Source organism: Mytilus californianus, unplaced genomic scaffold (genome assembly GCF_021869535.1).
Source record: "Mytilus californianus isolate M0D057914Y unplaced genomic scaffold, xbMytCali1.0.p SCAF_3, whole genome shotgun sequence".
NCBI classification, from domain to species: domain Eukaryota; kingdom Metazoa; phylum Mollusca; class Bivalvia; order Mytilida; family Mytilidae; genus Mytilus; species Mytilus californianus.
Genome location: NW_026262679.1, coordinates 19,053,379 through 19,080,382, shown reverse-complemented (window position 1 = coordinate 19,080,382; position 27,004 = coordinate 19,053,379). Strand labels below are relative to the sequence as shown.

The 27,004-nt window shown below is 30.4% G+C and overlaps 1 protein-coding gene across 14 annotated transcripts in view; it reads right to left on the bottom strand.

Moving 5' to 3' along the window:
* LOC127734061 (cilia- and flagella-associated protein 46-like) overlaps positions 1-27,004 on the bottom strand; it is an 86,517-nt gene that overhangs the window by 23,984 nt on the left and 35,529 nt on the right. For 8 of the 14 annotated variants that reach the window (XM_052243672.1, XM_052243678.1, XM_052243676.1 and 5 more), the window contains 30 exons: positions 26,560-26,712; positions 25,877-25,947; positions 25,075-25,150; positions 23,951-23,974; positions 22,504-22,611; positions 21,420-21,579; positions 20,346-20,375; positions 17,510-17,527; positions 16,346-16,543; positions 15,965-16,134; positions 14,435-14,641; positions 13,354-13,422; positions 11,566-11,714; positions 10,830-10,928; positions 10,351-10,510; positions 9,887-9,985; positions 9,451-9,504; positions 8,644-8,751; positions 8,135-8,233; positions 7,382-7,488; positions 6,986-7,079; positions 6,352-6,495; positions 6,059-6,139; positions 5,430-5,576; positions 4,640-4,710; positions 3,770-3,848; positions 2,669-2,755; positions 1,559-1,672; positions 1,053-1,142; positions 66-155 (listed from right to left, as the gene is read on the bottom strand). In XM_052243672.1, the coding sequence (XP_052099632.1) occupies positions 66-155; positions 1,053-1,142; positions 1,559-1,672; positions 2,669-2,755; positions 3,770-3,848; positions 4,640-4,710; positions 5,430-5,576; positions 6,059-6,139; positions 6,352-6,495; positions 6,986-7,079; positions 7,382-7,488; positions 8,135-8,233; positions 8,644-8,751; positions 9,451-9,504; positions 9,887-9,985; positions 10,351-10,510; positions 10,830-10,928; positions 11,566-11,714; positions 13,354-13,422; positions 14,435-14,641; positions 15,965-16,134; positions 16,346-16,543; positions 17,510-17,527; positions 20,346-20,375; positions 21,420-21,579; positions 22,504-22,611; positions 23,951-23,974; positions 25,075-25,150; positions 25,877-25,947; positions 26,560-26,712 (3,156 nt within the window). Of the gene's footprint in view, positions 1-65; positions 156-1,052; positions 1,143-1,558; positions 1,673-2,668; positions 2,756-3,769; positions 3,849-4,639; positions 4,711-5,429; positions 5,577-6,058; positions 6,140-6,351; positions 6,496-6,985; positions 7,080-7,381; positions 7,489-8,134; positions 8,234-8,643; positions 8,752-9,450; positions 9,505-9,886; positions 9,986-10,350; positions 10,511-10,829; positions 10,929-11,565; positions 11,715-13,353; positions 13,423-14,434; positions 14,642-15,964; positions 16,135-16,345; positions 16,544-17,509; positions 17,528-18,154; positions 18,173-20,345; positions 20,376-21,419; positions 21,580-22,503; positions 22,612-23,950; positions 23,975-25,074; positions 25,151-25,876; positions 25,948-26,559; positions 26,713-27,004 lie in introns of all 14 variants that reach the window. The other 6 variants (XM_052243677.1, XM_052243683.1, XM_052243687.1 and 3 more) reach the window with 4 other exon arrangements.

Here is a 27,004-nt window from a genome sequence, read left to right as displayed (position 1 = left end):
TATGAAACCCTTTCATGAAAAGCATAATTTCTATTGATTAACATCTGACATGTGACTTTTCTTACTTGGAACAGAGCTAAGAATTGACTAGCTGATTGTGGGTCATATTGTCCATAACAGTCCACCAACTCAAGAGATGTGGTACCAGCAATGTCCTGAAATAGATAAAAGTCAATATAAGTAGACACATTATTATCAACAGTCTACCAAATCCAGGTATTTGGTACCAGCAATGTTATGAAATAGAGTCAATACATGTATTAGTACATTTGTAAAACCCATCAGATGAGGATAAAGTTCCACATAAAATTCACTTCAATGAACTTCCTTATCCTGTTTATAACATGGGAATGGATATCACTTACCTTGTACTTCAAAAACTCACCTTTGCTGAAAACTTAACACTGAACAATGAAATTACTTTGAATTCAACATGGACTAAAGAGTAACGTATCACAATCTTCTTCAAAAAGGAGATATCACTAGGCTCATACAATAGTTTTTTTTTTTAAATATCAATGGTCTTTGTAACTTATTCTCCTTTTGAAACCCAATTAGAATGTAACAAGAATATGTGTCCTTAGAGAAATATGCCCTGCTAGCACTATCACCTTTTTATGTTCAGTGAGCAGTGAAATCTAGGTCAAAACCATAATTTGACATATATTTTTAAAAGTTTGAATCATATTGAACATGTGTAGAATTAAAGTTTAAAGTTGATATGACCACCACAACTTCATGGTAAACTAATTTAAACAAAAACTTTAACCTGATACAGGACTGGTGTACGAACAGACATAGGAACCTTCTAAGTTACAGAATGAAGAAGTATGATGGATGGATACTGCATGCAACTAACATGCATGAATCTTAATATAAAACCACACCAAATATCAATTGTTTATTGTAAGTCTTTCTTCATAATCATATTAGAAAACTAACATTTTTAACAATGTGAAACTTCCAAAGTCATTGAACAAAGGTTTATAACAGATCATGTCCCCTCCCCATTTCTCTACTGTCAACTTAATCCATTAGGACCAGATACTCACCACAAAGCCTTTCTGTAATGACAGATTAAGAGCTTGAACCAAACATTCTGATGCTTGTAACATGTAATGTCTGCTGACTTCATCCTGATCCTGAAAAAGAAGAAGACTAGTGTTGTTGGGTTGCTGTTTTTTTATGTTTACCCTTTATTTTTATTTATGTCTCTCTTTTCATTCATATAATAATTCTCTTTATTTTTCTGATTATGAAGTAGAAGTTTTCTCATGCTTATGAAAGCCCAGCTCATATATAAATTTGCCCATTATTCCTTCTTCTAAGATCTGGTTTTCATACAAATAGGTTACTGCTATATTTTATTTGCCTTTCATTTTTCTTGTTGTCTAAAATATGAATAGTAATTCAATACAGCTCTATCATATAATTGAAACATTTGCAAAATGTCTGTGATGAAGTAAAACTCTAAGAAGACATGGACATACATCCTCCTATCTAAGACACTATCTGATTGATGTTAGAAGAATCTCTGGCTTTCATTCTATGCACTTACTTTCATATCCTTTATCTGTTTAGAATATCTGATATAATTTTTGGAAGCCATATCAACCTCAGGCTTTTCCTCTTTCTCTTCCTCTTCTACAGAATCTGCTACCTTTTCTAATTCCTGGAAATTATATGAATGATATAAACTAAAGACAAATCATAAATAGACAAAACTCATTTCTTGAAAACCCAAATCCTTGCTTGAAAACTTTTGTCCATAAAGTCTTTAAGGCCATATAGTGACCTATAGTTGCTAATGTCTACATCATTTGCTCTCTGGTAGCGAGTTGTCACATTGGCAATCATATCACATCTTCTTATCTTTATATCTAAATTAAAGTGTTTTCTTATTTGAATTTTTCAAAAATATTTAATGTAATTCTATCAGAATGTTATGATGTGAAATTGTTGTCAGTATTACAAGGAAATGGGCTACCATCTTTGAAAAATAAACAGCTGCACCAGGACCACAAGATACGTCCCTAGTATGCATATTGAAATTGTTGCAAGATTCCAAGGGAATACAGTGGAAAGTATTAAAAAGATATTAAAATAGTCCTGCAATAAAACTTGAAATCCTAGGGTTAGAAATTGCCTTTAATTTGACAGTTAAAGACTCATAACTCTGTAGTGTAATGACAAATCATGAAATTTTCAAAATTGAAAAGGGGCTTACTTTCACCAATCCAAACAAATCAAGTAAATCAATCAGAGCATACTCAAGTTAGTGAAAAATTGTCTTAAATCTTATGGCAAAAGATCCATAGATCTGAAATGATTGTACATGGAAAAAATTCCAAATGGAAAGTGTGATTTCTCCTACCAAGTCAAACTTTATTGAAATTGGATCAAAGCATTCTTTGAATTTTGTATGTCATGTGGACAAAAACACAGATGGACCATGGTATACCATAATACCATGTGATATGAAATACTTTTCATGTATTTATAAGAAACCATCAATATTTTTCTTCATGCTGTAAAAAAATGAGTAACCCTTGGTCCCTTTAAATTATTATGTGTAAAATTTCTCCTGTTTCCTATTTTTTGGCACCTGGCATATTAAAACAAACTTTTTCTGAGACCATTTAACAGTACATGATTTTCTAGAACTTACCATTTCATGGACTAACCACTGTGTGGGTGGATCTGGACTTATAAATGTAGAATAAGCTCTCATGGTCTGGCCAAGACAACACAAAGCCTGAAAAAAAAGAAACACTTATAAACATCCAAATATGATTTTTTTGGTCTGGCAAAAAACTCACAATTCCTGCATAAAGAATTAAATGAGTTATTACATATGTAGAATACCTGTAAGCCATCATGGCTGATCCAGGCAATACAAAATCCCTGAAAAGCACAAAAAAGTTTACGAGATCTCACCGGAATATCAAAGATGATCGGAGTCAAGAGTCATTATATTAGCCAGTCATCAACTAAATTTGGACTTTAATGACATTGATAAATATTCAAAACTCATTTATTCAGAATTATAAAGATAGGTCATTTTTTTTTCAGTCACTAGCATATTAACCAGATACCATTTAAATACAAATGTATCTGTCAGGTAATAAAACTGTGATTTTTACAGTATCCTAAGCCTGAAAAAATATAAACATGTACATGTATATTTACCTCTTATGATTTAGATAGTTAAAGGGGGAGGTTTGAGCACACAAAATCTGGTTTAACCCCACCACATTTTCTGCCGTTAACAATTTAGGAAAACACGGCCATGAATTGATCATTGTTGTCTGTTGTTTTCCGGAGGAGATGGTTGTTGGTGGTTGATGTTTGTTTGTTGTACTGTCCAATATTTTTAGTGATTCCTATTATCCTTTTTAAGTATTACTCTTCTCATCCTTCTTACTTCACTATGGTTTGCTCGAGAATTTATTAGACATGTCACATTTCACAAGCTATTCACTTATGTTTAAATCACCAGGCAAGTGATCAGGTACATAAAGACTTAATTGTTTGCCACATTATAATATAAGATAATTAATTATAAATCATCAAAAATACTCTGAAAATTACCATTTTACTTTAGTTCTTCGATTAAATGGTTTTAGCCCACACATATATATACCTCTATACTTTTAACATCACCACACTTTTAGCCAATTAGCACTTATGCAACCTGGCCAAGATATAAGTCCAGGCCTTTCAATAAATGTAGTTTTACCCATCAATATTATGATGAGGAGTTACCTACCCTTGCTCTTATTCTAGGTACAGACATTCCTAAATTATGAGCATCTTCAAACTTCAGAATAGCATCTTCTCCCAAAACCCTGCAATAAACAACAGATCACTTTATAAATAGATCATGTTATTTTTAAATTAAATTTGTGTAGTACAGCTTGAATTGATTTTTTTTTTTTTAATAAATAGTATTTGTATATATTTGTTCATTGTTCATGCATTGACTTATTTACTGACTCTGACAGAGTACACAGTATGGCAGTACTTTGATTTTCTATTCACAAGTATTTACATCCTGGGTTTTCTAATTCTTTATTCCGATTGGTTACTCTGTGAACTCCTTTGATATTGAGGCACTCTTTTCAAATTCTTCACGGAGATATAGAACACTGACACTTTATTGTGATATTCATATATATTTATTATTCTTATTCTGGAAACCATTCTTTATATTCAGGTCAGTTGATAAACAATAACTTTTTTAACTCGTTGTCATAATCAACCTGTATAATCTAATCAACCATAAAATTTTAATATGAATTAGTAAAAAAAAAAAATGGAAATTTGTCCAAAACTAACCTACTTTTTGAAAATAAAAAAATACAGAAAAACAGTTGTTTTTATATATTTTATCTACATCTTGTACCTTATCAAAAATATATTATTTTTGACTGGACGTTAAGCACGTAACATGATTGATTGTTGGTTGCTTATTGTCAAATGGCAAATATTTCATGCATGTTCAGGACGAAAAGCAAGTAACAATCGATCTTCATAATAAAATATATCTATAAATAAACTAAATAATGCTTCAATAAAAAATTGTAGCAGTAAATGAAGAATTATCTACAATACATCAAATACATTGTTTTAATCTTACTTGGTCATATCAACCCATTCTTTTTCCATGTGAGTATAATGTGGGGTGGTTCTAATGAAATCTTCTACCATCTGAAAATAAAGATTAATATCATTTATTAAATCAGATTCAATTGCATGAATGTTTGTTAAAATATCTTTTTACCTAAGATACTAACATTTTTCACAAATTGTCTTTTTTTTTAAATTATTTAAGGAATGACTGATATATTTTGTATTCTAAATAATAATTCTAAATTCCATTTTTAAGGAGTGAATCATGAAAAAACATTGATAACGTCACGGTCATGTGACAAAATTATGTCTGAGCTGATAGACAAAAAACTTTCAGCCAATCAGAAGACGTGTTACATCCAAAATTAAATTGTCATTATATAATTGGAATTGTTCAGAAGATACAATATTAAAATAGATTCTACTGTATTTTTTTCTATTTTGATATCTAAAAATAAAAACAGTTTTAGTGATCATGATTTTAATTTCTAAAATAGTTAAATGAGAGCTATCTTTTTAATCTCATTTCAAAATTCCATCAATTAGTTTTCTATATGGTCACATAATTTGTGTTTTCCCTGTATAATCCTAATGAAATATGAGGAATGTGTACGAACAAGCTTGATGGCACATACTTTTTACTGTGAGTTGGAAATACCAAGTTAGAGCATTCTTAATCAAAATACTATGTAAGTATTCTACTTTGTGGGGTACTAATTTTGGGGAATTATGTGGTTCCCTTCAATAAGAAAATCATTTCCTGTGATTTCAAATGGGGCAATGATGAAATCCATTACCATCATTACTGATCCTTTCCTCATGTCCTGTAGTTGTATGTTTCTCATTTCTTTAGAATGAACCTGGAACATTTCTAACATCAGCTCACCACAACAAATTTTAATGTCTGCTAACTCTCTCTGTATAGGTAAACTCAAATTTCTAACCTACAATTATATATTCTTTTTTTTTACTTTTTAGACCAGTTCAATGTGACAATTCCTTGTGGCTAAACTTAAATTTCAAACCTATAATTAAATTGCAATATGAACATTATTTCAAAATTGTTGAATATTTGAATTGTCATTGCTTTAGTTTGAACTTTGCATGGCATATATATGATTCAAAAGCTCACATCGCACTTCTTTGACAAAATAATTAAAATCATGCCTGAATTGAATGAATTCATATCATTCCATATAAAATAAGAAGATGTGGTATGATTGCCAATGAGACAACTCTCCACCAGAGACAAAATGATGTAGAAGTTAACAACTATAGGTCACCTTACAGTTTTTATTAAGAGCCTACAATTGTTCATTTCATGCAAAGCTTAATTTCCGAAAAGTTTTGCAAGAAAAATGTTTCAATTCTCACTATATTCAGAGACTAACACACATGAAAAATTCTAATCCTGTAACAAACCTACCTCTTGTAATGAGAGGAGTGTGAGAACATCTTGATAAGCCTCCTCAGCTATGCAGACTGCCTCTTTTAGCACCATCACTCCCTGGTAATAAATCAAACAGAAATTCAGAAATTATTTTATGGTCCAAGGTTCAATATGTTTGTATGGAAATTTAAAGAAAAGGTGAGAACTTATGAATATAAAATTGCTATGTGTCATGTAAGTGTAATTATGATGCAATTATCTTAATTAAAAGATGCAGTAAAACAAAATTTGTCCTAGTAAAAATAAAAAACTTTATATGGTTTTCTCACCTGTAAATAATAAGTATGACAAATTTCTTTCTCTATAGCTTTTCTTGCAAGTTTCTGCAGAACTCCAGCATGTTTCTTCATTATAGGTAACACTTCTCGTCTGAACTTCATCATGATAAGTTTTTCAGAGGCAGACTCAAATTTCTGTAACATGTAATCATTGCAAATAGAGAAAACTATGTCCCTAAGTTCAATAAGCTAACTTATAAAAATATAGCAAAGCCAAAACATGCTCTCAAAAAGACAAACTGACAAAAAGCATAAAGGATTAATGGCTAAGAGAATCTAGCACATGGGGAATAAATATTAAAATCTGGTACCATCAGTTTTACATTGGTAGGGAAATTACTAGTAATATCTAAATATGGTACCATCGATTTTATGGAAATTAAAGACAAAACTCTAAATGGGTAATTGCACCTACAGTGAGAATCAAACACGAACTGAATATTATAGTAGGTAGTAATGTTGCAAAGTTATTAAAGTACATTTCCAAAGCATACTAAAGTTATCTTTCTGAATCCATTATCACTCATAAATTCAAGGGCCATAACTCTGGAAAAGTAATAGCAGCAACATTGAAAATCGAATAGGTCTAATAAGTCTGAAGTATTATAATTGAGGGACTACCTACCTCACATGCTGTTAATACAGCCTTCATGACCTTTGGATCATTTAGATCTCTTTCTTCATCTTCAAATATAATGTCAGTCTGAATCTCCGCTAGTCTATAAATAAAACAATTTTACAACTACAATAAAATATTATATGATAGAATAATACTATTGAAACAATTATCATTCTAAAATTTCTTATACCGGTTCTACAACTCTGAAATATACAATCCCAGACTACTTTTAAACATAGAAAATTTTGAAAATCAAACAAACATTAAAAGGAACTTCTATCTACATCTGATAAATTTAGGTTCTTTTTTTTTACATCCCAGTCTTGACCATAGCTATCTTATATCTATTTATGTGAATTAAATTAATTTTCTTGAAATAATTAATATTTTCAGAAGTCTTACTTGGCCTCCATCATAGCAACTATAAATGCCGTAACACTATTTCTGTTTGGTCTCTCATCACATATTCTCATGAACTCATTCAAACCATGAATCAAAACTCCACGAGCCTAAAACAATATTAAAAATGAAAAACTCAATTTTATCAGAAATTAATCAGTGTATAAAAAGGATTATATATAGTATGATTTATTTGATCATGTCATGTATTGGAGAAAAATTAGTTACAGTCCATATCAGTCTTTTTGATAAAAAGCCTATATTGTTTATCTGAGATCTTTTTACTACAGGTGTATTTAAGGACCTTGACTGCCCATGAGGGTATCCAATATTCGGGGACGAGTTCTTTTCACAATATTGACTCAAATTTATATGTAATATAAAGTATGTAGGCTCAGTTCGACAGGAATTATCTGATAATGATCCAAACATCAACTCTCAACCAGGTAACAAATCTTTCATTGTGTATTTGTACAGGAAAATACTAATATTCATGTTTTGTCCATTTTTCTTTTGATAGAAACTGAAGTCATATCAGTTATTGGAACTGGTTGCATAATTATTTTTTTTCGATCATGTGATGATCAAGTTTCTGTTTTATAGCAATGGTGGCCATATTGGTTAGGCAATGGGATTACATATTCTAAAAGTGCATCATAAGATTAGTTCACCATCATTTGGTTCAAACAGATTTTATAATTGCAGCAAATTAATCTCAGTATTTTTTTTAGTATTCTATTTATAAAGTAAACTTACAATTCTTTTACAATTTCTGCTTTCATAATCATGTAGAGTAGCATCAACCATCAGCATAGTTGTCTCATACCAAAACATTTCATCTCCATGGTGGATTGCCTAAAGAAATATAAACAGTCAGTGTTCTATATATGTATTTATTCCCACTGCACATCATAAAGTAACATTGAAAACTTTTGCAACTTGTGCTCCCGTATCTAAAAATCTATTATATTATTGATTATATTCATGTTTAGTTTTGCTGGCTAAAAATATATTAACATAAGCTCATTATGAACCATATATCATACAAAAAAAGATACAGTAAGACATTGAAACAATGTTGTTCATGGCTATTCCATTAAAACATACATGGTACCCAGGGGAGGCATTTTGAAAATGGGGTAATAATGTATAGAAGCAATTATGTGTTTATTATTTGCGTTCAGTTCCAATACTTTGTGTGCTTAATTAGATCAACAAATTACTGCACAAATAAAGGGAACCTGCTATAACACTTGTTTACTAACCTGAGCTTGCTGACAAAAGTTAAATGCCTGTCCATGCTGAGATTCTGCCAATGAAAGTTTCCCAAGGAAATATAAGATTTTAGCTTGTAGAATCTTGTCTTCAAAGGCCTGTCGATAGAAAAATTTTAAACAAAAATTAGAATGATATTTATGCTAGTATATCTTACCTGACAATTTACTCAATAGAACATTGGGTAAATTTAGCAAGGAATATTTCTTATTTTTTAATTTGTTTATTGAAAAATACTTCAAAAATCATTTTTTTACATTATACAAGTCTATTGTGTTGCAATTCAAAATTCCTCCTTTTAATGATCTGTGTTCTGAAAGCCAGGTAACAAACCAATTAAGTCCATTCCATCACCTATAGTATATGCTTATACTGATAATGAAACCCAGCTATGGTAGAATGAATGCTTCTTCTCTGTCATTTGGTCTCTGGTGGAGAGTTGTCTCATTAGCAATCCTACCACATCTACTTATTTTTATATTACTTATTTCCCCATTCTTTGTTTAATAAAGTCTCAAGTATACACCTAGATACCCTTGTCTAATTTAGCTGTTTCTGGTAAACTATGACTGCTTTAAGAGATGATAAATTAATGTTGAAGAAAAAGAATTATTAAGAAATTGTAATGTTTCATCACAGAATTTCATTTTTTCAAACAAAAAGAATCACTTTTGGAAAGAAACAGCACCTACATATATATGCTTTTGAAAGGAAAATACTTTGAAAGTTTTAGACTCTAAAACAGACTAGTGTATGATATTTGTTCTCAGTATTTCACAAACTAATACAAAACTCACCAAAGCAGCATTGAAAGCTTCATTCAGATACTCTCGCGCTGCTTGGTAATTACACTGAAAAAGAAAATATTTTCATTGGTAGGAAATATTATTTTAGTGCCAAATATTTAATAAAAACTTAAATAAAAAATAAACAGTTGTTGTCTAGGAATATACTATATATTTACATTCCTTGTATAAGTTCATATTTATCAGTGAGGGAAATTCTATCATGTATCAACTGGTGTACATTAAACACAATATAATTTTTCATTATTTCTTCTGAAAAATCATTCATTTAAACTAGTTGACCAAAATTCTGTCTTTACTCATTAAAAGATCTCCCCATTCGTACAAATCTCTTATGACCAATATCCCTTGGAAAACAGCTATTTATGCACAAATAAAATTTATTCAACTCTGTTTATGATAGATTTTTCCATTACTTTATAATCACCTGTCTGATAAGTAGTTCTGCAGTGTCTGTCCATACCTCTCTGTAAGTAATGATACTCAATACCTTTCCAAGATGTGATTCAATCACTTGGTCTTCAACCTGAAATATCAAATTATTAATGCATAAACATACTACATCGTATAAAAATCACCTGCTATATAAATCCAATGGTTAATTCATGTCAGGATTTGCTTAGGATCTTGCAGATATATCAATTAAGTACATGATTGTTAATGTTAATTTACAGATTTCTAAACATGGACCTCCCAAGTCATTCTTAGAGTCATGAAAATGACTCTGAAAACTTCCTGAATCCATACATCTTATAGGCAATCCTTAAAACTGAACATGACTGTTTTATCAAGTTTTTAACAGTATATTGTCCACTTACTAGGTATCAAATGTTTTTAGAACATGCACTATAGATTAACAAAGTGTAATAAACTGGCACTGAACAATTTTACCTTACTAACGGCAGCACTTGATGGAGCAGTTCTAGGCTGAGGTGTCTTCTTCTGATTCTGTGCCTCTTCTTTCAATCTAGCTAATGATTCTTTCACTCTCATTTCCTCCCTTGCTACCTGTATCTGTTTCTCTTTCCATAAAGCTATTTCATCTCTCGATCTATAAATAAACAGTGCTATCTTTAGTTAGATGATCTTAGATTGTAAGCATACCAATAGTTACGGAAATTGTAATACTTTACCAATTAAACAGCTTTTCCTGTAAGTACTGCATATTTTTTGACATTTTTTCAACTTGTATTAAGGTATCATATAGAGCATAATAATCATTTGTGGAAATAATTTCAAAGAGATTGTTTTTGCACATACTTCTCTCTACAAGTCATTAAGAGAATGAACATCTTAATTATAAGTATAACATCAACTTTTCTTTGAAATTATAACCCAATATTTGGTCATACTAATTTGTTTTTACTTACAGAGCTTGATCATCTTCATTCAGTAATACAGGTCCTGCTAACTTTTCATGGAAACTATAACCATTCTTTAAATTCAGTTCTAAACAGATCTCACTAGCCCTGAAAAAAGTTAAATGTCAAATTAGTTTACTGAAAAATGTTTCACTTTACTTATTTACTTCAAAATAATGTGTGAAAAGTACAAGATAATTGTGGAACTATTTACCCTAATTTAATAATAATAAAAAAACTCTTCCATGAGCACATGTAAAAATTTGCATATAATTCAGGCAAAAGAATTTTCATATAAAATGTGAAAAATACACATTTTCCCACAAAACTGTGGTAAAAAATGTGAAACATCAATGGCAGCATATGTCAAGATTTCATGAGATTTAATGATAGAAAACTTCAGTTATTATTTATCTATGTGGAAAAAATAAATGTTTTTACATTATCAACATCCCTAATTCTAAAAAACCTTGATCTAAAGATGATGTAAAAGATCAAATGAAGTTCAGTCATAGTAAACTTGAGTTGTCACAGGAAATGTGAAAATGTGAACAGTCAGACAGCCATATTTTTGTTATATTCAAAGTTATTGTGATTAAGAATTTAAAATTCTTTATAAAATTTAAGAAAATGATTCCACAATTTCAATATCACATGCAAAGCATAAATGAAAAGGAATGATCGAAAACTGTGTTGGAAATTTGTTTGTAAATGAGTTTTTAATTGCTGGTGATATTATCCATACCTTGAGTGAACCAACACATAGAGTGGATTATTCTTTAACAGATTTCTGGATAGAATATCACATGTGACTAAGATTGGGAAAGTCAGGTGGTTGTAGCCTATACCTCTTAGTCTCACTAACAACTGATCAAGGTAGTACATTGTCAACATCTGTAAAGTATAAAATATGTAGTCTGAAAAATGTACAGGGTCAAAACTTGTATTATTGTATCTTACCAATATTAGGCCGACTAAAATTAATTAGTAGATTTTCATCCAGATTTTTGAAAAAAATGGGGCGGGTGGGAGGATTTTATTTTTTTATTTTTATTTCCTCCGAAACCCTTTTGTGACGTGTTCTTCATATGCAAGGGAAATCATAAGCTTATATCATGTATATATAATGTTCTACATAATTTTTCAGATTCTTAATTACATATTTTTGATTGGCAACCACTGCTCTACATGTAATTGTCACTTTAGAAACCTATTTTTAGTAAATAGCAAAAACGTGGAGAAATGCTCTCTTTTAGACTACCTACATCAAATTTATTTTGATTTCTAAGCTATGGTTTGTAGTGCCCATAAAATGAAGCATATGCATTGGTATGCAACACAAGTATTATGAGTACAGAGTGAAATGAAAACTCAATACTAGGGTTGATGCTTTTAAGATTATTATGCAAGGTGCAAATTTAATTACAATTGAAAACATGGACTTAACCAAAAAGAAGAAGTTGTTAAATGACTCTATTGAAGGACTGGGATAAAATAAAGCATATGCATTGGTATGCAACACAAGTATTATGAGTACAGAGTGAAATGAAAACTCAAACTGTGTTGAAAATACTAGGGTTTATGCTTTTAAGATTATTATGCAAGGTGCAAATATAATTACAATTGAAAACATGGACTTGACCATAAAGAAGTTGTTAAATGACTCTATTGAGGGACTGGGGACAGAAGGTGTTTGCTGTTTGTCAACAAAAAAACGACAGCCTTGTGGTACATCTAAGGACTTGCTATAATTCATTTTGTTCGTTGGCCGACTTTTTTAATTGACAATACGGTCATAAATCGGACAAGTTCCTGCTTGTGTCAATTTATTTATTCCGTCATGTTTTTGTACCAATGTGTTCCTTGATTCTTGCGCTTCGGATATCATTCACAGTCCAATTTCCTAACACGAAGTCATTGTATTAATAAAAAAATCCACGGTTTTCTAATCACTGAATTTTGTGACATATCGCGATTTGCGTTCTTAGACACTGCCTATTACTCGTAACCCGAATATTTCATGCCCTTCTCGTAATCAATCTCTATTCTCGGAAGATAATGTTGTCATCATAGAGCAGCAGAATAAGTCGACTTTATCATTTTGGTTAAATTACTCGAAGAAATACGAAAAACGAAATTTTAAACAGGAAGTTATGAATGAAACGAAATTATTGACGGTTACCGGTAACAGAAATGAACAAAATCCGGAAATCGTAACTTTTTGAAAAATAAAAAAATTCGGGGCGGGACGATTTCAGAGGGGCGGGCGGGGATGAAAATCTATCAATTAATTTTAATTGGCCTTAGAGATCATCTCCTTTTCTTTGAAAGATTCCATAATTACTAGAAACATTGAAACATAAAGGTATGTTCTATATCATAAAACTGTAAGTTAGCTGATAACAACCATCACATTTTTCTTGGTCTTCCATTGAGATATTGAAAAATAGAAACTTATATAATCTTAAAAAAAGTTGTCAGCATATTTTTAGCCATCATAGTAAAATATTAAAAAAAATTGTATTTTACTTACAGGTTTGACAATAGTAGTATTATTAATTCCTGAGGTCTTCATCATATCATGATTAAATGCTTCCATTACCTACAAAAATAATCATAACAGATTTAATAACTGATCTTGAAAGAATTTTTTAGGATTTTATTGTGTCAAACTTTATATATGATTTTCACTGCAGTCAACTTGTTTTGTTTTATCTACATGTCATCTTTCTCTTGGGTAAAGTTTCCATATAAATATTCTGTGGTAGCCTTCATGGCTGTTTTGTTCAAATGTTTAATTTTAGCAAAAATTAGGAAAAATTGTAAAACAACTTGATCAGTTTTGTTGATATTCATTTATATACTCCTGCAAATTTGTGTAAAAGCAGCACATACATAACTGTTGTCAACATGTAGAAGGAAATAAAGCTTGTGTAAATGCTAAATATCATCTAGATCTTGAACTTGAAATAAGAGTCTCATCAAAATTGGAAACTTTATGAGGACAATTAAGATGAATAACAGCAATAAAAACACTATTCTAATGCAACTACTGATTGGATGACTTCTGCCTGTATTGACAGTCAGAGTCATTGATACTAGCGTAGCACAATTGCAGTGACTGTTTCTAGGATATTTCAAATTTAAATTTTGAACAGTTCACTTGTATTGCATTAGAATTAAGATAACAGTTCTGTATTTGAAGAGCTGCCCATATCAATTGGGGGTTGTCCGACGAAAATATCTGTTCTTCTGGCTGCACTCTGCATGGCCAATAAAACTACATTTTTCAACTGTTAAATCCCAGATGACCAGCTTGTGAATATACAGCAAATTGGACAATTTTTCCATTTAAAATGGAATATAACTTGAGAACAGGAAAAGAGATGCCACCCAAATTTGATCTTGATTTGTGTTTGTTGGTAATATGTTAAAGTTTATATAACATTTGGTTGAGGCATAAAAAAGACTATCATGTGTTTTTATGTGAAAATAAAAAACTTCATTGTCAAGATTAAAGTGATAAATTAAGTTTCCAAATAACAAATCCCCCCTTAATCAACAAACAATGATGACCATTATAACATAGGTTTTTATAAACAGCTGTAACTTACCTCTTCTGGTATATCATAGATAGACCATTCCTCCACAGTTGATGGTAAAATATCCAAAGGTCCCTTCCTCTTAGGTTTCTCCTTTGGTGGAGCTGCCTCTTTCTCTTTACCTCCCTTCTTGCCTTTAGCAGATGTAGCTTTTGGATCCTGAGCAGGAGGATTTTTGGCAATTTCTTTGATCACTGGACCTGTCTGACTAACTGTCACCTTCAGATAATATTAAACAGAGAAAAATATTATTATTGCAACAAGAATGCAAGAATGTCTTGCCTGTTTTACCGACCATAAATTTTATGTTGAAAGTCTTAAAGATAAAGGTTTAACTACAAGTATCATATAAACTTAACATTTTAAAGATCCATCACAATGAGTTCAAGGTCAGATAAATCCTGCCAGACAGACATCAGACATGTACACCTTACAATTATTCCATTCACAAAATATAGTTGAATAAATTAATTGAAAAAACGAACCAAAACACAAAATCTTATCATTGACTAATGAACCATGAAAATGAGTTCAAGGTCAGTTGATACCTGCCAGACAGACATGTACACCAAACATATTTGACCTATTGCTTATAGTACTTGAAAATCATACCAAAACACAACAAACAGCTGCGCCATAATTTATAAAAATCGAAAGGGAGCTCACATCAATAGATATAAACAATTCTCTAAAGTTTCATGCAAATCGGTTAAAGCGTTTTTGAGTTATTGGCTGACATGATGACGACAGACGGACTACAATATACCATAAAAACCTCCCGTAAACGGGCGTATAAAATCCTAACATTGATCAATTAACCATGAAAATGAGGTCAAGGTTAAATGAAACCTGCCAGATTGACATGTACCCTTTACAATCATTTCATACACCACATATAGTTGACCTACTGCTTATAGTATCGGATAAAACGGACTAATCATGTAACTTTAACCTTGATCACTGATAAATATAATGAGGTCAAGGTCAGGTGAACTCTGTTTGTTGGACATGTAGATGTTGCAAGGAACCCATATACCAAATATAGTTATCCTATTGCTCATAACAAGTGAGAAATTCACATGAGAAAAAAATATTGCTGAACCATGAAAATGAGGTCAATGACAATGAACATATGACAGACGGAAACTTCATAACATAAGGTATCTGCATACAAGGTATAAAGCATCCTGGTCTTCTACCTTCTGAAATATAAAATTTTATACAAATAGTTGACATTGTCACCGCCAGATAGTAATCAATATGTCTCGCATACTGCAACTTTTGTTGCAGGCAAGACAAAAAACGCTCATCTCACCAAGACTAAATTCAAACCTTGAATATGAAATTTGAAGTAGAAGTGATCTATGAAATACAGAAAACAAAGAACAAGTGTCCTGATTAATGCTGCTCTACCTTGGTTTGATCAGACCTGTAACAACCTTAGTATCTATGTCTAAGTGGTCATAATTCATTTACCCTAGCACATGGAGAAGCATGTCCAGCTAACTCGACCAGTAAGATGTGTGTTCTAGTCAATCTTACCTGTAACAATCTAAGTATGTATGTCTGAGCCATTAGAAGGTAATCTTTATAACATGGAGAGTCATGTCCAGCTAACTCGGCCAGTAAGATGTGTGTCCTTATCAAACTATCTATCTGTCTGACATCTTCAAGGTCACTGACTGTCAAAGATGTGTTAGCTGGTAAAACACCTGAAACATACACATTCACTTTGAGATGCATATGAATAAAAGGAGAAGTTTCATCAGTGAGATGGCATTTCAACAAGGCAAATACATTGGCAATTTTGAAGTGAATTTAAAGAACCAAATACTTCATAATCAACATTTATAGATATCCAAAATTTAGCTTTATTCTTATAGCTAAATACCCAAAATTTTGCTTTTAACTTGTAATACTTACCAATGATAGCCTGTTTGGTGACTGGGACAATACCCTCAGGATTAAGTTCACTATCACTATCACTAGTTATACTCCTCGTATCTGATCCGGTTCCATCACCTACTTTCTTAACCTCCTCTTGGGTAGGAACTGGGGTGGCAGCACCACGACTCTTAGCTGAACTCCTTCCTTTAGGTTTCCCTTTATCACCTTTCTTCCCTGAAAGATTGAAGTACATTTCTCAGTACTTTGAAAGTTTTTATATTTCTACTTATATATCTGACAGAATATATACAGAATAATTATATACAAGAGTCTCAGTCATCATACTGAACAACCTTTCAATTTCTCTTGTTAAACTTATTAGTAAATTCAGTAAGATTTTCTATAGCTAAAGTTACACTGAATATTATGAACAGAGTTGATATCTTATAAGATGTATAAAATGTATCTTAAATTTTGTATATAAGAATAATCAAATCATCTACCATCCTCAGCAATCATGTTGGGAAGCTATATAGGGATTGAAAATGTTCTCATTAAAAGGATATCATTTTATTTTTTTTTATAATTCATAAAATCACATGATAATTATTAAAAAAAAAATGAGCAATATGACAAGATCTTTTTGGTTGCCTATCAACAACCGATTGTTCTTTTTACTCTATGAATACATGAAATATTAGGCTGCAATGAAAAAATAGCTGGCATGCAGTTATTCAGATATATCACAGGAAAATCAATAATAAATCTAGATGAACATGTAATGCTGCGAAGTACAAACAACAACACAGTCCTGCAGCGCTGTATGATGAATGGTTAAAAAATCTGAAATAATATATCAATGATTCAAACTAATCAGACATTTTGACTGTTGATAGTTGTTTTTAGCTTGTTTATGATATTAAGCTTCACCAGACTGAAACACTATATATTGCATTATTATGATTAAATGTCTTACTTTGTCTTTTATCTTTACTGATATTGCTTGACCAAAATAACAAACTGAGATATGATAGCGTAACATTAAGAAATTTTGTAATGAGTTACATGTGCTACTCATTTTCAACTGGAACTTAACGAATATTTTTTTTTAGACAATCCAGCATTTTGACTGAAGACGATGATTTTTGTTTGGCAAAAACAATTCTGCACTCAAGCAACATTTAAAGCAACAGTAATTACCAAATACTACACTCTTTTCTGAAAGATAATATTGAAATCTGTCTTTAGTAAAAATAGAGAATATCAGATTATCATAGTTAAAATACATATTTTATTTGATGTTGGTATATATTTCTTGAAAAAAATAATGAAGACATCATTCAGCGTAAATGTTTAAGGTTTTAATATTTCATTATTCAAAATGTGTCATAATATACAAGCACCCAAAGATTGTTCCGAGTAGGGATTTGTGTTAGTGTTTATAAAATATTTTTGGACGTGCGATAAAATATTATATTTTTTGAAGTTATGGCAAGTGCATGTTTTGTTTTAAAAAACTCAAAATATCATTTGCTTAAAAAAATAAAATATAAGTGCACAAAACCATTAGTGACTAAGGATAAAGAGGGTTTGCAGATATAAAGTGTGAGGTCAGAGGAGTAACCCAATGGACAAAACAATACCCAACTCCCTGCTTTTCTATGTCTAACCTTATCAAATATTGAAAAGGTATCCAAAAATAAAACATTAAACTTTGACCTTTGACTTTCACAGGTGCAAGATCAAAATTTTAAGTGGAGAGGTATACATATGTGAGGATATTTCGAGAGGAGGGGTTTAAGTCCATATAATGAATATAAATACTGTATACAACACAATATTCACCTTTCATTTTACCCATTCCTAAATACATGAAAGAAAACAACAGTGAATAAATATGTTTTTCAGATATATATCTTCTTACAAGTTATTTTCATATCTGTAAATTTCTATTTAGAAATATTACACAAATACTTGAACTGTCTCTAATGCATTGTGCTGCAAGATTTCACTTTAATAAAATTTCAAATCAAATTAATGATGTAAAAGCTTCAAAATGTAGCATAACTGCAAACTGCAAAGTTTTCTTCTGCAAAAGAGCACATTTTTATTGAAACTCCTAAAAGAAACTCATATCAAAACAGCTTGTCAGATAATCTTGCTTCAAAATAAGAGCGAAGAAAATCACAGAAGAAAGTACAAAACACACACTGTATAAGCAATCTTGTCTTGATATAAAAAAATATTAGAGATTTTTAAAATTAAGATTTTATATAACCTTCATCTTCATTTATTTATTACTGTTTTATATTATATCTTGCAACTAATTTTGCAGGGTATAATAAAAGAAAAGCAAGCACATGTATTTCTTAAACTAATAACAAAAATATATAATTCACTATTTCAAAATGTACCGGTACTGTAATGGAGAATATGTCCATGGGACACAAATGATGTCCCCGCTTCCATATAACGTTATAAAGGGACATAACTCAAGAAGGGTAAAAGTGACGCAACCCAAATTCGAACTTGATCTGTGTTGTGTATTAATAAGCATTGTGTATAAGTTTCATAACATTTGGTTGAGGCAAACTAAAGTTAGAGAACAGAAACCAATTTTGGGACGTACGGACAGACGGGTTGACATACAGACGGACAAGGGTAACATTAAATGCCCCTTCCGCTGCAGCCACACCATATCCTATTTTAACCTCTCCTAATGTTTTAGTTCAGCTTACATATAGTACATGATTTAGTACAGTGAAATGGTTCAGGGATGTATCCCTTATTCCAAAAATACTTTCTTGTGAGTTATTAATGATCTTACATATTACAATACTAAATTTAATGCTTACTTCAAAAATAGGTCAAACTGATCTACTGTAACTGAATGCAGACTAATTAACTAATATATTCAGAAGGCAATATAGAACTTAAGATTTCAATATTGATGTAAATTTAAACCAATGTAAGTTCAGCATGGAAAGTAGCTCAGTAGCTATCCTATTATGGTAAGGATAGTAATCTATTAAACTGCAGCTATCTATAAGACTACTGTATATGATATTTTTTTAAATAGTGAAACATGTTGGGAAAAACTAAAATTTTTGTCTAGAATAATATGTATACATGCAATACAAATTTACTGGTTTTTTTCTCAAAAGTGATGTTTCCACTTAGAAGTTTCTATATTGATCAATATTGTGGACATAATAGTCTTTCAAGCATCAGATATTATTTGTGCTAAAAGGTAGTGTTACCTTCAAAATAAATCAAAATGGCAACAGAGATATGTGTCTTGCCAAATAGCAGAAAAAATATGTCTTTCCAAATAGCAGAAAAAAAACCCAAAAAAACAATCTGATGGATTGTATCCTAAATTCTGAGCACTATATGTACATGAGGTTAATATCATTTGGCATTTACTCTTAAAACTGGTTGTTAATCAAAGGCCTAATTTTCTTAACTAATTGTAATATGCAAAAAGAAAAAAATTCAAAAGTAAAACATCTGTAGCTAACCAATTATTTGAAAAAAAGCATAAAATATCCTTGAAATTGAGATACTATAAAACTAACAAAGCCACATACATAATACCATGGACTTATACAAATTATTTCTTATAAAACTTCATAGTTGTAAACTGCATATGTAAGCATTGTATATATTAAGACTGAGAGTGGTTCTTTTAAACTGACCTAGTCACAAACAGTACTTGTAAACCATGCAAGCAAAAAAAAATTCTTACAGTCAATTAACCATGACTGAAAGGGCCGGGATAATCTCCATGCTAATAAAAATTAAAAATGCAGTTGACTTGAATGGCGCCAACTGATCTAATTATAAACTTAAACAATTGTTGATGCTAACGTAGACACATTTATCAACAGTAGAAAAGCAGTGCCTTTTTCTTGCCAACCCTAACTTTCATCAAAAGTATGACAAAAACAATTGGTAAAATAATGTGCTTTATGATAAAGAAGTAAAAGGATCTAGGGAAAAAGTGCAACTACAGCATGTGTGTTTGTGTGTATACCTTTTCTCCTGTCTGCACCAGCTGATTTTCCTGTGAGGTAAATATTACATAAATAAATGTATAAACTACATATAGTCAAAGTTTTAAACATAACAAATGTTAATACAAGTAGTATTAAAGTTTTGAAAAAGGAAAAAATGTCAGGGTTGCATGTATCAACTAACGTTTTAACTGAATACAAATCAATGGAGTTTACAATATATATTTTCAATTGCATCACTGTATTTACCAGAAAACTGCTATGGTATTTTCACTATTTGCTTTTAAAAGATTGTAAGATCTCTGTTTGTTCTGTTTTAAATGTTTTGCTCCTCAAACTCAACCTTCAAAATGATTTATAATTATTTACAATAATGCCCAGTGATGTTTAAATATTTGTGTCAATTTTTATCTTTATCTATGCCCTCTTAAAACGGAAAACAGAATTCAGTAATAAAATTTGAGTATTATCTTTCAATGCTCTTCTTAAATGCAACCCTGAAAAATTTACATTTTCAGTTTCGTAATGGAAACTTAGGGTACTAGCACTATAAAAACATGCTAATTTGTAATCTTCTTTAAAAAACCATGCACCAACAAAAAGTGGTTATCAAATATTAGCATGCAAATAATTCATTTCAAAAAGATGGAAACATGCAAAATTTGAGATTGTTTACATTCTTCAAAATTAAGACTTTAGTATCACTATGTAATTGAAAACAAAAAATAATTGGCTGCAGCCCTTTTGGGTAAATTGCAATTTTTGAGATATATCATTTGATTCAATTATTAATTTTCAAAGGTATCAATTGCGTCAGAATACAGAAAAAAAAGGAAGAAAAAAATCAGATTTCCTAAACTGATTATACTATCAATGACTATTGCTGACAATTAGTTTCAAGATTCAAACACAGATTACCAAAATTATGAAGGTTGTAGAAAGCAAATTCAACTTTTTAACCTCAGAAAATGGGCTCCCCTACTTTTTTTAACACCAAGAACTATAATTCAAACTAATGCTTATCACCTATAAAAACCAACATAAATACATATAAGATCATTCTCTAGCATGAATATTCATATAGAGTTATCTACCTTGTTCTTTCTTTAGATCTGTTTCCGTTTTCATATTAAGAATAATATCAACAGCCCATTCTATTTGATCAATGGCATCCTGTAGTGGGAATTCATTGCTGTACAACCACTGTCCAAACTCGATCAATAAGTCAACCTTCAACCATTCGTTACTGGGGCTCTGTTAAAAATCAAATATATACAGGGTGTCATCACATTGCACTCAGAACTCATTTGTGTAAAGAATGCAAAAGACGTAGAAGTTCATCTCTACTGTAAATAGACTTTTCATCAATTAGAAATGAATATTATTAGTTCAGAAAAAAATCTTTATTGAGGAGGGATGGGGGATGATTAAACTCACTTATAACTTATAAATTTATTGCACAAAAGAAATAACCTTACTGCTAACAGCTTACTGCTAACAGCAAGGTACCCTGATAATGTTAAAAGCTTTACAGCATTATGAAATTAAAACATCTTGTTGATATTAAATAAAATTTCCAATACAAACTTAATCCATTATTTGAGTTATTGAATTGAATATTTTGTTTTCCGTTCATTTGGTTACATACATCTATTGTTTGGATATTTAATTTTTATTAATGTGGAATATAAGTAAAATTAGAAATTTGTTACATATAGGAATAACATGAGTTGTGGGGTGTCAATGAGGCAGCAACCAAATGATCAAAATTTTCAGACGTCTAGATGGCAGCATACAGTCTAAAACAATTGACAGGTGTCGGAACAATATGTCATGCTATAAATCGTCCTGAGTCGATACAAGTTGTGAATAAATTTAACAAAATCTATCAAAGATCTACCATTAACATCCAATTCTCTAAATAATGAAAAAAACATTAAAATATGACACACTACAATATGTTCCCTTAATTATGTAAAGAAAGTAAAGAAACCATGCAGTGATTTCAACTGGAACTTCCCTCTTAAAGAAAGCCTTGATTGATAAGGTAAAGTGGTAGAATTTGTTTGTCTGATGATTTAATGAAAAACTCTATGTGTTATATTCTGCATTGATTTAAAACATCATTAAATGGTCAGAATTTTTAAATGCATGAAGAATTGTAGAAATGATCCTTACATTGAGAGCTTCAATAGCAGCTTGGTATGATATAAGTTGTTCTAATGTTTCTTTAGAACTCAATGCCACTCTTCTCCACATGTGTGCCACATAATCTTCACTCTCATCCTATCAAAACAAAAAGCATCAACAGTTTTGTTCTGTGAAAATAATTAGTACAAATCAACATACATTTACATATATATAAAGGTGTGCAGTAAAATTATTAAACAAACTGGTATTTTTTTTACTATTATCCATCTGACATTCTAATCAAAGTCAATTTATTGTTTGGAGAAATTTGTCATATATCCAAGAGTGATTTTGTCAAGAAAAATAATATTATTATGAAACTGATGAACTACCTTTACAAAGTTAGCAATTTTAGCAGTTCTTACCAATTTTTATTATTTTCATTGTTCATTAACTTTTTAACAAATTTCAAGAAGTAAAATTACTGAAATCAGTTCAAAAACCAACTGTACATGTATATTGCTAAATATCTAAATATCATAATATTGGTAAGAAACATATATTCAAGTTAATAACTTCTTTTGTCTGATTTTTAATTTATCAATTATAGTAAATGACTTTTATAAATTTTTCCTCATCTTTCTCCTCCATCGATTTTGTCATTTTTGTTTTTTTTTCTATATTTCAATGATTTTAGTTGCACACACTGATTCAATTTCTGCACTTTGCACACCCTATTAAGCCTTGTACAAACTCTAAGGGGAATGGAATCACATATATGGCAATTACAGACAACATAAGCTACATGATGTGTATCATTCAACTAATTTGTGTCACTGCACACATTTTATATCTATACTAAAACCATTTGATGACTATATTCTAATCAATGTCATGCAGATGTTTGGGTGATAAACAAATTACCTGGTCCTATCAGCGTGAAAATAGAAAATAACAGACTTACACCTGGGTTACAGTCAAATCTACTGAAACTGGGATACATATGTACAAGGAAATTCAGACCAATTTTGATTTGTTTCTTCATTTTGAAAGCTTTGTAATCATTCAATTTTTATTTTGAAAGTTGAAAGAACTATATGAAAATTACATTTATGTTTGTAAGTGATCTGTATGAATTTTCCTGCAATTCACATAACCTTTCAGTTCTCAAAAGTTTTGGGGCCAATAAACAAGGATTCCAATAAAAAATGATAGTAGATTATTTCAAACCATTGAAAAAATGTTAAGGTACAGCAGGTTTGACTGTAATAAGCTTTCATGTGTGTCAAATTACACAGGAATTCTCTGTTTCACTCTTGAAAAGTTTTTTATTGACAGAAATACATTTTTTTCTATGTTTAAATATACTCATTATTGATAGTGAGATATTTTTCAAAGTTTTTACTACAAGATATATTATCTGTTCAACAATGAAACAAAATTCCTTGTGCAGATTTTCTACCTTTTTTTATTATCTAAATTACAATTATCAAACCTTATTGACATGTCTCAATCCATCCTTTATAAAAATGAAACAAAATAACATGTTTTTATAAATAAGGATTTTATTTGTTGTTCATCCAATTTTCTGTAATGGCCAAATGTCATGATTGAAAAAAAAAAGTTTGTTGCTTGATTTCCAATGTCACTGTAGTTTGTAGGTTGACAAAATTATTCTTAAAACTGCATTTTTCTATGTGAAGATATGTGATTTTAAAAGTACAGCTTAAAACTTTTTTGTAGAATGGAAAATTTCTGAGTGGAGAGCAGGCTTCACAAACAACCCTATTTCTATTTTAGGTCCAAAAATACTTATAATAAATCCTTTTCACATTCAATAGCAAATTATATAATAATTTACTAAAATAAAACTTTACAATAATAAATACATGCCAAAATATAAAAATATTTCTAAACGAATATTTGAGAATAAAATGACTTAACTATGCAAGTAAATTACAGCAAAAAAATAAAATGTACCGGAAAGGCATAAATTTTATTAGATAGATGTAATAAATATTTCTAAAGCATCAGCTAATGTCAGAAATAATCATTTACACGGACTCCTATAAAATTTATGCCTAAAAACAAGAACTTTAACTGAAAAATAATATTTTGACAATTAAGTTGTCTCACTTTTGTTCCATGAAGCTAAATATGAATAAATAAAATATAACTATCACTATGTTGAAACTACTGATAGAAAAAAAAAAAAAATTTAAATATAAAAGCCATTGTTATATCAAAGCAAAACTAGATGTAAAATCTGATGATATAATATCATCATTTTCTTCTAATGTGTCTGTTCTGATTAAGTTTGAAATATAATTCATCTGCTTTAAACACTGGAGTATATATAATCAATTTAAATTCTACTATTTACATGTAATGCTATAATAATATTTGTCATATCAAATGCTTAAAACACTTTAACAAAGCAAGCTAGTAATGTTGACAATTACAAACAAGAAGAAAAGTATTATACATAAAGTTGAAGAAAATGGTCAAACCATGCTTTGATAAAAAGAACACCCTTCAAACAACAAACTTCTAGAAACTTTGATCCTCTATTCTTTACCTAATCAGTTTCAATTTGAAAAAAAGAACATTAAAAAGTACCTTGAATTTCTGGATATCCATATTAACACTTCTTCCAAGTTTAGCTTTAGTCATTACTCTGTGTTTGAAGATCAACCTAGAAAACAGGAATTTTATCTTTATAAACAAAATTTTTCAAAATCAGTATGTTAGGTTTCTTGTTTGAATTGTTTTACATTTGTCATTTCGGGACCTTTTATAGCATACTATGGGGTATGAGTTTTGCTCATTGTAGAAGGCCATACAGTGACCTATTGCTGTTAACTTCTGTCATTTGGTCTTTGCTGGAGAGTTGTCTCATTGGCAATCATACCATATCTTCTTATTCTTATAAGTAAATTATTATAGTCTTAATTGACTTGTCTTAGCAGAAGACAAATTTTTTTGCTTTCAGAAATGTTTCCAAAAGTTGATTGGAATGTTAGAAAAAGATTCCAACATATGTCTCTTGTGGTTTTATTGTGGTTTTGAGTTGCTGCTCTGCTGATCTTATATCTATTCAAACCAGTCATACCTTTTTCAGACAGTTACACTCTTTGAATGTTGATAAACAAAATGCTCTCTCCTGACTTTAACCCAACTTTCCTAACTATCAAGTCACAAACTTTGGGACTTTATCCTGTTGGCTTCAATCCTTAATGTCCCTCAGCATAATACTTGGGATTTATGTTTTAGTCTTTGGAATTTCATTCGTGGCTTGATACCTATTATCCCCTGACGACAGTATTTGCCATCTAAATTTAGTCTTTGAAGTGTCTTTTATAGCCTTGTCAAGATTCTCAATAGTAAAACTTGTCTTAACTCTCTCCCTACAAGTACTTACAATCTATGTTTTGTCCTTGGCATGTCATTAATGGCCTGGTCCATAGTTCTCAATCCTTCCTCCCATTGTTTCTGAAATGACAATGCATCTTACTTGTTATTTCTTACAATTTTCCTGTTTGTCTTTTTTGGTATTTTTATTGCAATAAAATATTGATAAAATAACATGTAATTGTTCACATTTTTGTACTTCGGTCTTTACAGATAGTTGCCTCATTGGCAATCATACCATATCTCCTTATTTTCATATAGAACAACTTACAAAAAGTTACATCTGTCTATAAAATAAAATAAGATTGCTACACCCTAGTGAAATGTCACAAGCCCTGTATCAATGAGAAATTAAAATTGAGGCCCTAATCATTTGCAGGATTTACTATAGATTGCTCATTGTTGAAGGCCAAAAAGTCACCTGTTATTGCTCACATCTTTTTTTCATTTTGTCTCTAATGGATTGTTGTCTCATTGGCAATCATACCACCTCTCTTTATTTCTATATAGAGGCATAGACTCTTTGCCAACTAATCACCAGGTCTTTACAGATCAAAAGGACTAACCTTGACAGCAAATAACTAGAACAGAAACCATACATTAAGATCCTAATTATTTGAAGGACTAACTATAAAGGTCCTTTACTCTTGGGACTAATAATCAGCATTATCTACAGAGACCAACAGGACTAACCTTGTCAGCAAATGACTGGAACAGAACACCATACATTGAAGCCCTGAGAGTTAAATCATCTTCAGGACTACCAATAGTAGACTGTGATTTCTGTGGTACTGCTACTTCTTTTGTTGTTTCCTCGTTCTCTTCTCCCTCTCCTTCTTGCTTTTCCTATAAAAAAAAAACCAACATTTCCATAATTTATCAAAAATTAAATAAATTAACTGCCTTGCACTCAAGACTTTAAAATTATGTCTCTAAAAAAAAAGAACATTTTTGGCATCTATTTCTACATGTAAGAAGTTATATACTTTTCTGAGTTTGTACAGGCCAAATTTTCATAATTGTTTTACATCTATACACATTCTTCAATACTCCTGTTACAGCAGCAATTGTACTGCACATCACAGTTGTGATCCTGTTTCAGCAGTAATTTAAAAAAATTGGAATTTATAAATGAGAT